At 45.8% G+C, this 16,450-nt stretch overlaps 1 protein-coding gene across 1 annotated transcript in view; it reads right to left on the bottom strand.

Moving 5' to 3' along the window:
• The window catches only part of PLXND1 (plexin D1), a 134,679-nt gene that overhangs the window by 62,415 nt on the left and 55,814 nt on the right, over positions 1 to 16,450 (bottom strand). The window contains exons 9-13 of the mRNA XM_065407389.1: positions 11,241 to 11,345; positions 8,299 to 8,388; positions 6,960 to 7,053; positions 3,527 to 3,690; positions 1,269 to 1,420 (exon numbers count right to left, since the gene is read on the bottom strand). Coding sequence (XP_065263461.1) covers positions 1,269 to 1,420; positions 3,527 to 3,690; positions 6,960 to 7,053; positions 8,299 to 8,388; positions 11,241 to 11,345 — 605 coding nt within the window. The remainder of the gene's footprint in view (positions 1 to 1,268; positions 1,421 to 3,526; positions 3,691 to 6,959; positions 7,054 to 8,298; positions 8,389 to 11,240; positions 11,346 to 16,450) is intronic.

Raw genomic sequence — 16,450 nt, 5'->3', positions numbered from 1 at the left:
GGGAGAGAGAGAGATGGAAAAAGAGAGGAGACACGTGGTCAGAACAGAGCGAGAGCAGAGCTAAGTAAGACTGAGCTTTCCCTTGCAATCTGCCATCATTGCATTCTATGCAGCTCCTGTGGGCCTAGTAATGGTGGCAGTGCTAGCACAGACCAGTCACCTGCATTTTTACCACCACATTGTCTATAGGTGCTTTGAGGAGGGTAAGGCAACACTGGTAAGGAACGTCTGCATGCTGTTTACACTGCAGCTGCCACTGCGCTGCCCCCACAATAGTTCTGCAGAGGGATATTTCAAGGAAAAGCTCAGTGGAGACACAGCCAAAGGCTCAACAAACAATACTGGTCTCACAGATATATGTGGCCTTGTACAGGGATCCCTAGAAGACACTGTTATTTAGCCAGTACTTGCTCTCGCTTTCAGCTGCATAGCAGAGCATGGGCTGAGCTTCTTACTAGTAGTGTCTAGCTATTGCAGCATGAGGGGCAAAATCTAGTTCTTTATCAATCAGGCACGGAGTTGTTGGTGCCAGGAGACTGCCTCAGAGTGTGGGCATTCTGGACTGTCTGACCTGCTGCTCTTCAAGACCTTGGTTCATAGTCTAATATAACCATCTCTGTGGGAAACTGGCTGGCGGAAGGGAAGTTTTGAGGCTTTTGTGGAGGATTTCACAACCAAGGAGGCTGGAGACAATCACCTCAGCTTTCCTCTCAAGCCTGTCTGGAAGTGATAATGGGGAAGGCTAGAAAATAATGAAGTGAGACAGTACTGATGTGACGCGTAATGAAGGTGAAAGGTTTGACAACTCGGGGGAGCAAAGTTCTACATTCAGTCTCTGACCAGGTTCTCCGCAGGCAGCAGCTGTGCACACTTCCCCCACACTGTCCCACCAAAGGGCCTCAGCCCTTCGCTGGGAGTCTCCTTGGCCCATTCAGTCTTTGGTGGAGACTGCCAAGGAGTGGCCAATTAGTGCCTGTTGTATGGGTGGGGTTGTGTGTCATGTAGACACTGGGAAGCAAAACTGAGACCCCCACCAAACTTGTCTCATTAGGTTGAAAAGCAGCTCAATGCTGGTAACTATCAGTCCCCACTATGGGTGCATGCATGCATAACTGAATGGGTCACTATCAGTGTCACCCGGCCAGCCATTTCCCCATCACAGGGGCGGGGGGGGGGGGGGGGGGAATTGGCTAACTGAAAAAGGGAAAAAATAAACAATCCGTAAGCACAGTCTCCTGCTTTTCAATGGCTCAGCCTGAATTACTCACGCCTCAGAGACCATGTATCTGTCCCAGAGTGGTGCACATCTCACACTCCCTATCTTGACAGCATTAACGACATCACTGAACCTACGGCCCAGGTTCCTTCCTCTTATTGTGAGCAGAGTTCCTCCTTCCAGGGGCCCGCTCAGGGGCTCAATCTGCCAAGGAGCCAAAGGAAAAGGGGAATGGGTTAAAACAGAACTGCAGAAAACCCTTTTTGATTTGATTCCCAAGTAATGTCTGTTCGTGTGTGTGTGTGTGTGTGTGTGTGTGTGTACACTCCGTTTAATCTGATTCTGACCTGCCTCTCACGCTCCAGCTTCACATGCATGGGCCACCTCCTCAGCGTGCTCTTCCTGCAGGAGCTTTGTCAACAAAAAGGCCTTACAATTCTCAGGTGACTCTGGTGCCCTCTGTGGGCACAGAGATCACTGCATCTGCCATTGAAAATGCAGCCACCTCTGGAGAGAAACACAGCAACTCTGCACAACAATTTAGGAGACAGAGTGGAGCAGCAGAGTCTTCTGAGACTGTTAGTTCTTTGGGGCAAGGACCATCTCATCATTATGTGTGTGGACAATGCCTAGCACAGTGGAGTCCTGACCTTTGACTGGAGGCCTCTAGACTCAACAAATAAAAAAACAAATAAATAACGAGGTGGACATTGGCCAGGGCACAAGTACCCCTCCCCTAATATCGTGCTGGGGCACTGGTCCCTTGAATCAGTCAGAGAGCAGACTGCCTCCTACTGAATTACTTTGTCGCATCTGAATATTACACCCTGCTTAGTTGGGATGGGACCATTGCAAACAGCGTAAATGCTGCAGGCTGTCATGCTATTTGACTGCATATCCATGGGAGATTTGCTTTGTTACTGTCTGTTTTGCAGTGGGCCACTTGGCTGCTTTGATTTTGTTACTCATCTGGTCTAGTTAAATATGCTGCCCTTAGAAAAGGCCCTTTACATTTAACAAACTTATCAACAAATAAAGCCAGCAAAAGCTGCCTTGTAACATCAGCCTTTCTCAGAGTGTATTGGGAGAGGTTGCAGCTTGCCACTCACTGTAGCTGCTGCCAACACAACATGACGTAAGCCAGGGGGTGGAAGGTCAAGAACGGAGGCTCCGTCTTCTGCCAAGGTGGTTACGGCTGATAATGTTCCACTACTATGCTCAGTGCCCCTTCCCTATACAGTTGTTCTCCTTCTCCTGAGGATGACTCTGTAAACACTACAGCAAAGCTGGCATGTTTCTGTGATGGAGGATTTAGATTCAATGCCCAGTGTCTGCTAAGGAAATAGCATCACAATCCCGTGACAACCTGAATTCTTGTGGTTTGTTTCCATTATTTTTTTGGCAAGGAGTTGATAATATTTTATATGCAGGCGGGGGGAGGCTCATCAGAGAACATTCCCTTCCCACTGTTGGGCCTGTGATAGTGACAAGATGGAATTGGCTATGGGAAACACAAAATACACACACACACAATGTTACAGCACTCAGCTTATGAGCAGATAGCTGTATGCTCGTCCCTGCTTTGGTGGGTTCATTAGCTGTTTTCCATAGGATCTTTGCTCTCCAGATTTTTGCCCATTCCCATGAAGTTGATTCATGAGAATACACACTCTTCTCTGGGACTCTGCATCTGGAGTGGAAGTTGGTGGCTAGTCCCCTATCTCTAATCAAAACCCAGGATTCCAGAACATCCCAGAGCAGTGGGAAAGTTGGGATCCAGATCTAGACTTTGGACCATCTCTAAAACACACTGACATAAAGTTCACTCAGACACTGTGAACCTCACTATAGCTTCAGGGCATGTGTGGATGGAGTTTTGGGTGCAGGTTATTATTTTATCTGTACCCATTCTAATGACTATTCCTAGCTAATGAATCTTCTGATTGATTCTGAAAAATCACTCAGCATGAATCCATTTGATTTTCTCATCTCCCCAAAACAACACATGGCTTTGGAGAGTCTGACAAGCTCTGGTTTTCCCGCTAGAGTGATCCCGATTGGATCCTATTGTACCTAGATATCATCTGCAGCTAGTCTGGAGTTTTCAGGTGAATGGGCAGCATAACAAATTGATGAACAGAACGGTGCCAGTCTTGAGGATTTCTCAGTTGTCCTGACTGAATGACTGGTAGTAGATGCTACACCTGTGACCCTCCCCTTGGTTTTGAAACTCAGGGCTGTGTTGTTTGTTACATTATATGGAGTGATGCTGACCAACAGAATGCGCTCTCTGCTGCATTCAAGTCTTACCTTCCTAATCTCCGGAGCAGGACACATGACTGGGATCTGTGGGGATTCAGTGTTTAGTCTGCAAATGGAGCTGCTCTCACTCCAGATGCATCGGTGCCCCATGTCCTCTCTCCCCAGGCACTGAGAACAGTCTGTGCTTCCAGTTGCACAGTTATAGACCTCCACTAAACCACAAGAGACAAAAGCGAGTGTGAGTTCCCAAGCCTAGGTCTTTCATGACTGTGCTTAGCTTTATACAATCAAACACCAAACCAAATATATATATTAACCCATATAGCATAAGAAATCCAACAGGCGAGGAGGACGGTTTGCACATAGAGGAAGCTGAAGGGGCCTTGGCTGCGATCCTAAGGATTTCCCAGAAGTACTGGGCATTCATTCCCACTAAAATATGATTTAGCAGCATTAAAAAAACAACCCTTTTGTCAGTGTATGTTACATTTTTCTAATTCTCGGTATCCACATGGGAAGCAGCTCGGTACAGCTGACTCCATCCTGCTGCAAAGCAATCCTATTGCTTCCATTTTCTGTGACAAAAATCTAATAGTTACAATGCTCTGTACAATGTTTACAGTCCCCTTCCTTCCCTTTAGCAGCTATGAGCATTCTTGACTCACTGCTCCCATTAGGTCTGCTTGTCTCTGCTTCCTAATGATTTTCCTACAGTGCTTTCACCTCTTTATTAGCTGATGCCCAGGTTACGTAACCTTCTCAACCCTCAGGCCCTTAGTTGTTGAAATGTGGGTACCCTATGAATCAACAGTTAGACATGTTCAGGAAACATTATTTTCACTTCCCCATTCCCTCCAACCCACACATGTTTGCAGGAATGTGTAAAACACAGAAATAATCATACTCAGGAATGGCACTTCTCTTGCACTGTTCACCAGGGGGAATCTCAAAGAACTTTATCACACAATTAACAAATCCCCCCAAGCCTTCATATGCAGATCCATCACCCCTTTACAGAGGGGGAAACTGAGGCACCAAAAGGCTACATTTTCAAAAGTGCCCACTGATTTTGAGTTCCTCTGCTTTGGAGCACCCTACTTGAAAGATGTAGGGCCTGGTTCCAGGGGCATGCATAGCTCTTACTGACTTCAGCTGGAATTGTGTATGCTCAGCATCTCGCCAAATCAAACCTTGGCTGTCTCAGACTGAACACCCTGAAATGGAGACCTCTAAAATGTATGAACCTTTTTGAAAACATTGGCCCCTGTAACCTGCCTAAAGTCACAGAGCAAGTCAGAGGTGAGACAAGAAGAGAACCTAAGAATCTTATCTCCCTGCTCCAACCACTTAATCAAATTGTTGTCAATTTTTTGTCTGGGGTCCAATGCCCTTTCCCAGCTCCCCACATAACGCAATAATCCACCTATGCTTAGGGTATTGAGTCTTCACAATTATGCATGAAAATCTCCTATTTTCCATGCAAGAATTGCTGGTTTAGCTCCCTGACTTAGTGTGTCACACTGGGTACTATTAATACTAAGGTAATGGGCTTACACGTGATATTTGATATTTTCGGAGATTGAAACATGGTTTAGAATAAAGACTGATAAAGAAAGGTGGGGAAAATGAGCGAGAGTGGGGAAAATCAAAAGTAGCTTGACCTAGGCCAATAGAGGAGTTATACTGTTGTATAACTGGCCCCATACATTTTGGTCTTGGTCTGCAATTGCTTTTGTAAACCTCTCTGTAGTTTCAAATGTACCAATCTGACTAAGGTAGAGTGGAACCAGAGAAGTTGGTAGAGAGGTTGATTCAAGTTATGCAAACTTGAATCCAAACTTGGGCCACATAAACTAATAACTCCTCCATGCAACTATGGGTGTGGATTCAATGCTCTTTGATGAACTCTGTGATTTAAGAGGCTACAGGTGTTCCCCTCTCTGTCTTTTCTGATCCCAACAACACTCATCTTGAGACTCAAGTATCCTCTATTATGAAGAGAAGTGACCCCAGCCCAGTGCCCCTTTCCCTCTGATACTCACCACCTAGATTAGTTCAAGAAATTAAAGTGCCTTCATCCTGATCCCCTTCAGCAGTACTTCTCTGCCCCTGGGAACCTCTCACTCAATGTTTTCCCCACTGCCTGATTCCCTTGCAAGATGCCTCCTTCCACCCTGCCATACCCTACCAGGAAACCTGTCTGTCTGGGCTTATAATAGATGTGTTTCAGTGTTTCTCAGCCTAGTCAGGATCTTCTCACTATAGCTCATGCTAACAGCCTGATTCTCCTCTCACACCAATGTAAATTAGAAGCAACTCTAATGAAGTCATTGGAGTCACAGTGATGTAAGGCTGGTGTAAGTGAGAGGAGAACCTGCCTCATAGATGCGACATGCAACATTAACACAGGTTTAGCTGGAGAGTTCAAAGCATGGCAAAGGCAGAGAGGCAGGACAGAGGAGGCGGTCAACATGTGAACAATAAGTCTTGGCAGGCCAGTCTACTGAGCTTGTTCTGCACTAATCTAGGGGCCTGTCTACATATGGGGTAATGCACACTGCTGGGGGACGTGTGATTTCTAAAACGCACTAAATAGGCTGTGCATTAATTGGTCCATGTAGACCCTGCAGGTACATGCTAAAAGCTCCTTAGTGTGCTTTAACATAATCCTGTTTCAGTGCTACACTAAAGCTCTCTAGGGAACTTTTAGTGCGCACCAGCAGGGTCTACATGGACCAATTAATGTGCAACATGTTAGTGCTCTTTAGAAACCAGACCCCTGTGGTGCGCATTACACCACCGAGTAGACAAGCTGCTAGAGTCGGGCTCCACTACTCCCCCCACTGCTTTGGGTACGCTTTTAATCTGACTTCTTTGCTCCTTGTTTAGTTTGCTGATGCAGCAAGGAGCTTTTCAAAGAACCCTTGTATTTTTCCCAGAGATACAGCGTGGGTCTGGGGGAATTATGTTTATACATTCTATTCCTTCTCAAGATTTTTTTAAAAGTGAATTTTTAAAATGCATTAAATGTTGATCCCAGTTCCCATAAAAGCTTCTGCAAGGGCCCTCCCCTATCTATGCTTATCTCCTTTGAGCTAAATTCCTTCACTGACCCTGGGAGACACTTTACATTTTCTGTTGAGATCTATTATTTCAGAATGTTCTGTTCTATACACTACTGACAAGCAAGCAGTCTAAACTGGGGTGTTAGCCTGAGGGTGATCTTGTGTGTGTGTGCAAGATTTATGTCTATGGCTTTGTATGCATGTTTGTCTGGGGGGTATAAATGTATCTGACATGTGGTCTGTGTGCACACATGCTCGTGCATGTTAAGCTGTGTGTATAAGATTTGTGTGAGTTGTGTGCATGCATCTGATACTCAGAGCACTCTCTCTCTCGTGACTCTAGTGTTTTGTTAGTTTTCTAGGAGCCTTTAACCTAACTAAATTAAAGTAGAGTGAAAAATGTCTTCAGCCCAAACCTGTCATCATCTGTGGACTGTCAATGAATCTGTCTGGCTTATCCTTCAGCTGAAGGTTTACCGGGAAGATATGGCTTTTTTCTGATGTGTGGAGCTGCATGAAGAAAGAAATGAACATGTTCTAATGAAATTTACTAAAATAGCAGATTACCCCCTACACACACACACATGAGATGACTAACATCCTTCATTATAACAGTGCTCATATACTTTATAGTATTGTTTCTCAGAATGAAAGGCTCCAATCTTTAATAAAGGAAGCAGGGGAAAAGGAAAGGAGGGGTATTTTTTCTGTCCTCCTTAATTATTTTCACGGAGACCTCAGCAAAAGCAGAACCATCCATTGTGGAGGTATTATTTAACACAGGGGCCTGTATCTGCTGATCTCTAAGTGGAAATGAGTAAGAAAATGTAGCAGGCTGCCTTGTCTACATATTTTAAAATGTTCCACCAAAATATATGACTAAGGGAAAAGTTTTCCCTCAACCTTCTTTTTAAAATGTTTCCGTCAGAACCCTGTTCTGCAGGGGTAGCACCTAACTCTATAGTGACACTACGGGAACTTGAATATTTTGGAGACATTACTAACGGATACTGAGATCAATGTATGTAAATAAGGGATTATTCTTCAGGCTACAGCTACAGCATCTTTTTCTTCACGGTTATTATAAATTCCCCACCATCCCCATAGCTGATACAGTCTCTCCACAAATCTCTGACATATGTTCAGCGGATACAGGGCGAAAGCCTGCTCCCACTGAGGCTAAGGGGATTTTTGCCACGGACTGCAGTGGTGGCATGATTAGGCCTTGTAAAGGCTCAATTCTGCAAGATGTTGAGGGTCCTCATCTCACACTGACACCAACAGGAGTTGAGGGGACTCAGCACCTTGCAAGATTGAGCCCCAAGTGACAAAATGCTCTTTCCTGCAATACTGAGCATTGCCTATGGGCAGATTAGAAGCAACAGGATTAGATGAACCCTGTAATAGGAACTCTCTAAACGAGGCCAGTGAAGTGTATTGGGACATGCTGGGAACTAATGTACTAATACGGAGACTGGGTGGGGTGAGAGCTGCTAGACAGCCCCATGGGATAATGCAGAGAAGACAGGAAGCAGAGTGCCTGTGACTTTGGAATGCTCTCCCCAGCCATCAGCATATGCAAAGAGCACTCTGGGGCATCTTTCTGGCAATGCTAAAAGCCGCTTTGTTTCCTTTCCAGTTCCGCATTGTTTGCGGGGGAGGGGTGTTTTATTTGTTGTATGTTAGGGAGCTGGAGGGGTGAGATGGGCTCTATCCAAATGCCCCTGTTTGCAGACCCTCTGCCCAGATATTTACCAGGACACTGCTGCACTGAACGGTGGAGGTGTTCACCCATCTGGCTTCAAACGTCCTGTCAGTTCCAAAATGACATTCCAGAACAGTATCCTAGAAACAAGAGAAGAGAGGAGAGAGTTTTTGCAACAATATACTTTTCTATTTTTTCCACCAGAATCAGAGATGAATGGAGCTGCAGGGCTTGATTCTGACCTCTTTCTCCTGTGAACATCAGAAGCAACTCTATAGATCAGTGGAGTTACCAATGGGATAACTTACTCAGAGATTGGAATAGGACCCAAAGGTTTGAATTTTGGGATTACAGATCCTGATTAACCCTGGTTAATCATAAATAACAAAGGGAGTAACCACTTAATCGCCACCATGTTAAACATCACACAAGGGACAGATCCTGGCCCCTGTCTGCTACAGGAAAGCTGCTCTGGCAGGACAACTGAAGATTTCCCTTGGACTGAGGGAATCCAAGGCTTGAGTAGGGGTGGGAGGTGGCATGGTCAAAGTGTATAGTACTCTGGAGATCCTCAGCCAGCACAATGACTTGTAGGGGGCTTTTATAAGGGTGGAATTTAGAGTTGCTCTGAGGCTGTTCTAAGTAACAGCAAGAGCCAAACTGGTCTCTTAGCTGTCTTGGTTAAGCTGAACTGTAATGTGGCCAGTCATCTGGGCTTAAAGCCACTTTTGTCCCCTTAGTGTCAACTGTGCTGAGCAGAGCTATGGTACAGTTAAGGATCTGGCACACAGTATTTTTCAAAAATAAATTTCCCTACACTATGTTACTAATAACAGCAGAGACCAAATTCTGCTCCCGGTCTTCCTAGTGTACACATCCTGTGTGAATAAATCCCGTCTCCGAGGCTCAGTGCAGCACTTTTAATGAGCACTAAATATACCCTAAAAACCACCGCACAGATTTGATAAAACAGCCTGAAACGTGAAAGAAGCTCCTGATTCATGGCAGGAGCCAACTGACTCACACAGCACACGTGCGGAAGCAAGAGCGAGGCTGAAATCCTTTCACTGTTAATCATTACACCAATCTGTAACGCAGGGGTAGGCAACCTATGGCACGTGTGCTAAAGGCGGCACGCGAGCTGATTTTCAGTGGCACTCACACTGCCCGGGTCCTGGCCACCGGTCTGGGGGGCTCTGCATTTTAATTTAATTTTAAATGAAGCTTCTTAAACATTTTAAAAACCTGATTTACTTTACATATAACCATAGTTTAGTTATATATTATAGACTTATAGAAAGAGACCTTCTAAAAACGTTAAAATGTATTACTGGCACGTGAAACCTTAAATTAGCGTGAATAAATGAAGACTCGGCACACCACTTCTGAAAGGTTGCCAACCCCTGCTGTAACGTATGCTCTTTAAACCGATCCATGCCCTCTCCCTCTTTCGTTAACACATTAGCAGTCTCAATAGCAGCGGCAATGGATCTCGCTTCCTGGATCCCCTCTGTGCTGGGAATGATCATGAGTTACAGAGCTTCTCCTGAGAAATGCAGCAGAACTAATCTTGCTCTGCTGCTCCAGGAGGATTTTACAGACTGAAGGAGTGAGGAAATCAAACTGCAAGGTAGTCGTCTGGGCTGCCCTCTGGGAATTGAGGTGCCTCAGTAACCTTCCTGTTTACTCCATTGCTGATCAGGTTACATGTGCTATGTCTTCCTCTTTAGCCACCTTGTGGCTCCACAGAGGAAGCCGGATTTTCTCCCATTTTGCTGACAATACAGGGGCACATCCTTATTTACAAATGCCAGACCTTAGACAGGAAACTGCAACCAAGTTACAGCAGAGAACAGTTTTCTTTGCTGGTGTAATGTACAGAAGAAGGTTTTCCCGAAGCTTTGTTAACATCACAGCCCTACAGCCTGATCCTGCTTGCCTGCTGCCCAAGCCCTTTACGCCTGAAGACATGCCCAAGATCTGCTCATCACTCTGAATAAAAGACAAGATAAGTGGTCATTGGTGTGCACATTTCCCCATTTGGCATCTGCTTTTGTGGTAACTGCATAGATGAATTAGGCCCACAATTGCACATGAAGGTTTGAGAACCTGACCCAAAACAACACAAGACAGTTTTCCATAAATACCAGCATTTATTATATTTCCCCACCCCTCTGTTATTTCCTCTGTCCCTTCCTGGCTTCTAAAACACATCCCAGAGTGTATCACTCTGTGGACACTGCTATGATTTGCATTTGCCCCATGCAACCACCTACATGCCAAAGGATTTCACAGAAAGGGACATCATTTTTTTAAAGTAAAGTTAAAATATATTTCTGTGCCGGTCTGGTTAGTGTGGGGCTTTCTGCCTATATTTCTGGACTTAACTTGGTCTTCATGCTAGCTTTCCCTTTTAACGGTGTTTCTTTCTTTTCCAGAAGCAAGGCCCTGGGGATTGCCCAGCGCACTGCTTGGTGAGCATTCCCTCATGAGAGCCAGACACCTGCACGCTCACAGGATGGAACATGGAAAACATATCCACCAAAAGTGTGAATTTTATTTCCCCCAAACATTTTGTTCTAGTGGATATTTTACAATGTGCATAAATCCACATACTGCACGCATGCCATGAAAGGTCTGGCATTAACTATAATAGGTCCCTAGAGAACGTCCGTATGCAAGCTGAATTTTCCCTTTGCTTTTTCTATTTCAACCCACCCACCCAGGTGGCTACTTTTCATGAATGTCCTCTGCTAGTACAGCTATCTCTGCATTTAATGAAGGTGGAAATGGGTAAGTTTAGGATTAGATTTTAATGGGCATTAGGTGCCTAAATACCTTTGAGGATCTGGGACTTCACTCCTGTATGGGCAGAGGGTGGCACTCCCTCAGCAGAATCCAGTAGTCTGGCTCTTGTACTTGTTATGTGCCACAGTAGGATCACTTGGTTAGCTCATTTGAACCTTTTTGCTTTGCCTACAAATTCAATTACCTTGGAGAAAGCAGCATTAGCCAGTGAGATCATGATGTCCTGAGAAGCCCCCGTGGGCATCGGTTCTAGCGAGGCAGGTACAATCCGTGGACAGTCAGTGGTGCTCTGTAATTTAGAAGACAAGAAAACAAAGAAAGGTTAATGGGAAACTTTGCTGAGAACATGTTGAGCATTCTTATCACAAAGACAGAAGGAAACACTGAAAAGTCATGAAAAAGTCCTCTTCAGTCATACCTTAAAGTCAGCCTGAAGCCTACTAAACAAAGTGAAAACACAAGCTGACCCCATGCTGTCGGGGAGACTGCATGGCTCGTAGAACTGGGAATGTGACCCTAACCTTTTACCTCTGGGTCACCAGTTTAAGTCCAAGCCAGGAAGGTGGTGACCAAAAATCAATACCATCTGATGGCTGTGTGATAGCAACAAGATGGTCGCCTCAGTCCAGTTCCCAGCAGACAGCTGTCCCCACCACTGTCAGCACTAACTGGCACCCTTGCTGGTGATCTCAGTCTAAGACCAAATGGGAATGAAAATTGAACAACTTTCTCGCCTCGTCTTGCAGGGCTGCTTCCCCTTCAGTACCTGTTCAGCGGTTATATAGAGGACTTCCGTCTCCCCGTGACACGGCTGTCAATCTGGGACTCTTCACTTTGCACAGTAAAAAAATTGTTTGTAAATCAAAAGCAAAACCATATGCTCTCATCAGGTGCCACTCTGGGGCTGTAACTACAGTGCCATTATTATAGTCACTTAAGTGCTAGAGGAAAGTGCCAGAGGGACACTCAAAAGACATACTGAACTGTACAATGGCAAAGCTTCCTGCAAGACCCCCTCTTGTCAGCAGAAAGCAAAATGTCTTGTAAATTGCGGTGCACATTTCTATAAGCCCCTGCAGAGATTTCACTTTACAGTGGTCTCCTGTGCACATAGGCATTTCAGATGTGTGCATGCACGTGAGAGAGACAGTGTGAGAGTGTGTGTGTGCATGTGTGAATGAGGGTGGGGGGCTATCAAGGGTTGTAAGAGGCATCAGAGAAGGAGTAGCCAAAGCAGAATCCCTGAATTTAAAGATCCAAATGAAACTGAAAAATGATTTTTAAAAGTCATCCATCCTGTGTCATCCCCCACTTTTCTTCTCACTTGGGTGTGATGGTTCAGAAATTGGTCTGATTCTAAGCCCAGATCTTTATGACAAACCCATCCTGTTCTTTCATGAGATGTAAACTGCACTGCAAACAGCAGCAACAAACTAGGCCAGATTCTTCTCTCCGTTACCCCAGGGGACATCCAGAGTAATGCCTTTGACAATGGAGTCATTGGGGTAAATGACAGCAGAATATTTCATCTGATATGCAGAATAATTTATAACAAAGGGCATGATTCTCTTCTCACTTACTGTAGTTTTACTCCAGTGTAACTCCACAGACTTCAGTGGAGATATTCCTGATTTACACCACTGTGAAATTAGAATTGGGCTGTATAACACTAAGACACACAGCTGAACATTTTCATATTTCTGGAAGCTCTCTGTGCACTGGGAACTCTTAGCACTTACAGTGCCTCTCCTGGCTCTTCTAAGCATGGCTTCAGGGTCAATGAATTATCTTAAAGTGTTTGTATGACTGTGGAAACCGTGTTTCAGTTCTTATCAGGACACTGATCTTAACCAAGCACAGTCAGTGCTGCCTCATCATGAAGATTAAATAACAGAGAGAGAGACACATGGGGCGGGGGAGAGAAGTAAAAACAACAAAGAAAAGGGTTTGAGGGAGATTTCAGTCCATAGCCTCCTTGAGTGAAAAGAGTTAAAGCGAATGCAGCTGGGGACTGAAAATTTATGTGAAAGCTCCTATGGTCTTGTGTGTCCTTGCATGTCACAGCAACCAGCTTGGCTTGCCAGATAAATACTCTCACAGGGCTGATTAACTCGTTGTCCCGCAGTCCCTTCTCCTGCTGTTCAACAATGACTGGAAAGGGAACTTTCCAGCTGATTAGCTCATTCGTGGCTGGATCAGGGAGAAGGGCCTGAATTTTTAAAATGCTCCTGTGTGGAGCTGATGTGGCATTTTCTTCTCAGCAGCGATGCCACAGGTGCTTGGTTTTTACATAATGTGGAAAGATTTGTAAATGTTTAATTCAGGGTTTTTCAAACTTCAGTGCACCATGACACCCTTCTGACAACAAAAATTACTATACAACCCCAGGAAGGGGGACTGAAGCCTGAGCCCAGCCACCCAGGGGCAGTGGGGCCAAAGCCGAAACTTGAGGGCTTCAGCCCTGGGCGGGGGAGGAGGGTCTGTAACCTGAGCCCTGCCGCCCAGGACTGAAGCCAAAGCCTGAGCGACGCCGCCCAGGACTGAAGCCCTTGGGCTTCGGCTTCAGCCCTACGCGGTGGGGCTTGGACTTTGGCTTCAGCCCTGGGCTCAAGCAAGCCTAACACCAGCCCTGGTGGCCCCATTAAAATGGGGTCACGACCCACTCTGGGGTCCCAACCCACAGTTTGAGAACCGCTGGTTTAATTATTTCTGCTCTGGTTGCAGTTCTGAGGGCCCCATTCTCAGGCCTGAACAGTGCCTTGCTTTGCAAGAAATTCTATTAAAATCAACAGGAACCTGAGTAAGAATTAGTCCCCTAGTTATCAGCAATTCCAAGAGGGCAGAATTAGAGATGTGCCTGAACCGGACAGAAGATCTAAATCTACTTGAACTCTGGGGAACTAAGGATCCAGATATGAGCTTGCTGCAGGCCTAGTTCTAGTCTCCATGCAGTTACCCATGTCAGATAGGATAACACTTCCTCAGCTCCTTTGGTTTTGATACAATAAAAGTGTGGCGGAAGCCAGAGTGTGGGAAAGACTTGGTGAAATCTTCACCAAGTGTCTTAACAAACCTCAGTGAGTTCCAGGTCCATCACGATAATTTTGTACCTTAATCTAGAAATTAATGATTAATAAATAACAATAATGATAGTAAGACAAGTGTATTTGTTTTGTTCCCTACAGTTTAGGACAACAATCTACCCTGCGCACCCTTCTGACCATGTTATTCCACTCTCTTTAGATTCCTCCACTACCTTCCTCTCCTCCATTTCATCAAATTCAAGCTTCTCGTCCTGATCTTCAAGGCTCTGTATAATGTCCCCTCAGGAATTCTCTGCCTTCATCCCCTGCTCACTCATCATGGCCAACTAGACATCAGCTTGTGAAAAAGGGTTTTGGTTTTGCAAAAAGCAAAAGCAAACCCAGACGTGGTTTGGATCTGGGTCCCATTTTATCTGATGCACCAAAATGTCAGAGGTTCTGGCATTGGCATCTCTTAACAATACTTTCCAATCAGTGGCTCATGAGCCCTGCAAGGCTGTTGAAGAGCAACCCATAAGAGGGATTTCCTGCTCTCCCTTTCTGAGCAAGTGAAATACTGGATGGTAACAAACATGGAGGCAGGAGAGAAATAGACATAAGGACTCAAAGGGAGTCTGTCCCCAAAATATCAATCAAAAGGAAAAAATAAAAAAGATGACCAATTTCTTTCTGGATGTGGTTTGGCAGAGCCACCACTGCTATTCAGCTTCAAATTCATCCCAAGCCACAGAAAACAAAATTATCACTTCTCTGCAAACTAATGCCTGCTCTCCTTGTGTCAAGAAGCAACTACTCTCATGTCAATGAACAAGTTTCAGTTAGGGTTACCATACGTCCGGATTATCCCGGACATGTCTGGATTTGGGGGTTTTAAATAGCCATCCGGGAGGACTTTGTAAAAATCTAAAAAGGTCCGGGATTTCCCTCCCAATGCAGAGCGCGGCGCGACTGACAGACCGGCCGGGCCAGATTGAGCCGCTCGCATTGGGGCCTCCAGCAGCCAGAGCCCCTCCCCTATTCCCCCCTCCCCTGCAACCTCAGCGTGCCGTGCCGGCAGCGCTCTGGGGGGGGGCGAGGCTGTGTGCTCCGCGGAGGAGCATGGCAGCGTGTCTGCAGCAGCGTGTCTGGCTCCAAGTGGAGCCAGACACACTGGCCTGAGTGGCATGGTAAGGGGGCTGGGAGGTTGGAGAAGGGGCAGGGGGTCCTGGGGGGCAGTCAGGGGACAGGGAGCAAGGGGGTTTGGATGGGTCGGGGGTTCTGGGAGAGGCCTGTCGGGGGCGGGAGTGTGGAGAGGGGTCGGGGCAGTCAGGGGACAGAGAGCAGGGGGGTTGGATGAGTCAGGGGTTCGGGGGGGGGGGCCTGTCAGGGGGCGGGGGTGTGGACAGGAGTCGGGGCAGTCAGGGGACAGGTAGGGATGGGGTCCTGGGGGGGGCAGTCAGGGACAAGGAGAAGGGAAGCTTAGATAGGGGCAGGGGTCCCGGAGGGGGCCATCAGGGGACAAGGAGCAGGGGGGGTTGGATGGGTTCGGGGTTCTGTGGGGGGCAGTCAGGGGGCGGGAAGTGGGAGGGAGTGGATAGGGGCAGGGCTACCCCTCCATGGAGTGTCCTCGTTTTTGAAAGTTCAAATATGGTAACCCTAGTTTCAGTGCAATTCTACATTTGTCAGCAAAGCTACAGGTTCCATGCAGTGATTTCTTAGGAAAAAGTCAATCCAATAATGCTATGTTTTTTTTAAAAAAAATCCTTCTAATATCCCAGGAATTTCCTTTGGATTTAAGTAGAAATATCCTGTGTACAAGCACATGGTGATTATTAAAAACATTAAGGACTAATCTGTTGGTTGCTGATTTTCAATCATCTCCTCTGCACTACTACTGTCATCCACTGCCAGGCCAGTGAAATCAATGGGATATTAGGGTCTACACTGGTACATTCAGGAGTATGTCCGCGTGCCTGGTACATTCAGCAGCACAGCAGATGCATTCTACCTGAATGTACCTGGAATATTCAGCACCAATAAGGAGATCAGAGACGGATGTATCTTTTCCACTTGGGATAACATTTTTAATAGCACCTAAATGACTTAGGAGCCTACGTCTGACTGACTTTCAGTGAAATGTAGGCTCCTCAGGGCAGATTTTAAAAGGTATTTAAATTGGAGGTAGGTGCTTTTGAAAATCCTACTAGGCACCTATCTAGAATGTTAGGTGCCCAAATACCTTTAAATATCTGGCTCTAAGTGCCTAAGTCATTTTTGAAAATCAGATTTAGGTGCTTCTGACAATTTTACCTTGGGGTTTAGTCCTTCATAAATCTTTTAAATTATTGTTATGCATTTATACAACACCTAC

Source organism: Emys orbicularis, chromosome 7 (assembly GCF_028017835.1).
Source record: "Emys orbicularis isolate rEmyOrb1 chromosome 7, rEmyOrb1.hap1, whole genome shotgun sequence".
Taxonomy (NCBI): Eukaryota; Metazoa; Chordata; order Testudines; family Emydidae; genus Emys; species Emys orbicularis.
Note: the sequence above shows the minus strand (reverse complement) of the source record. Positions and strands in the feature narration are given on the sequence as shown.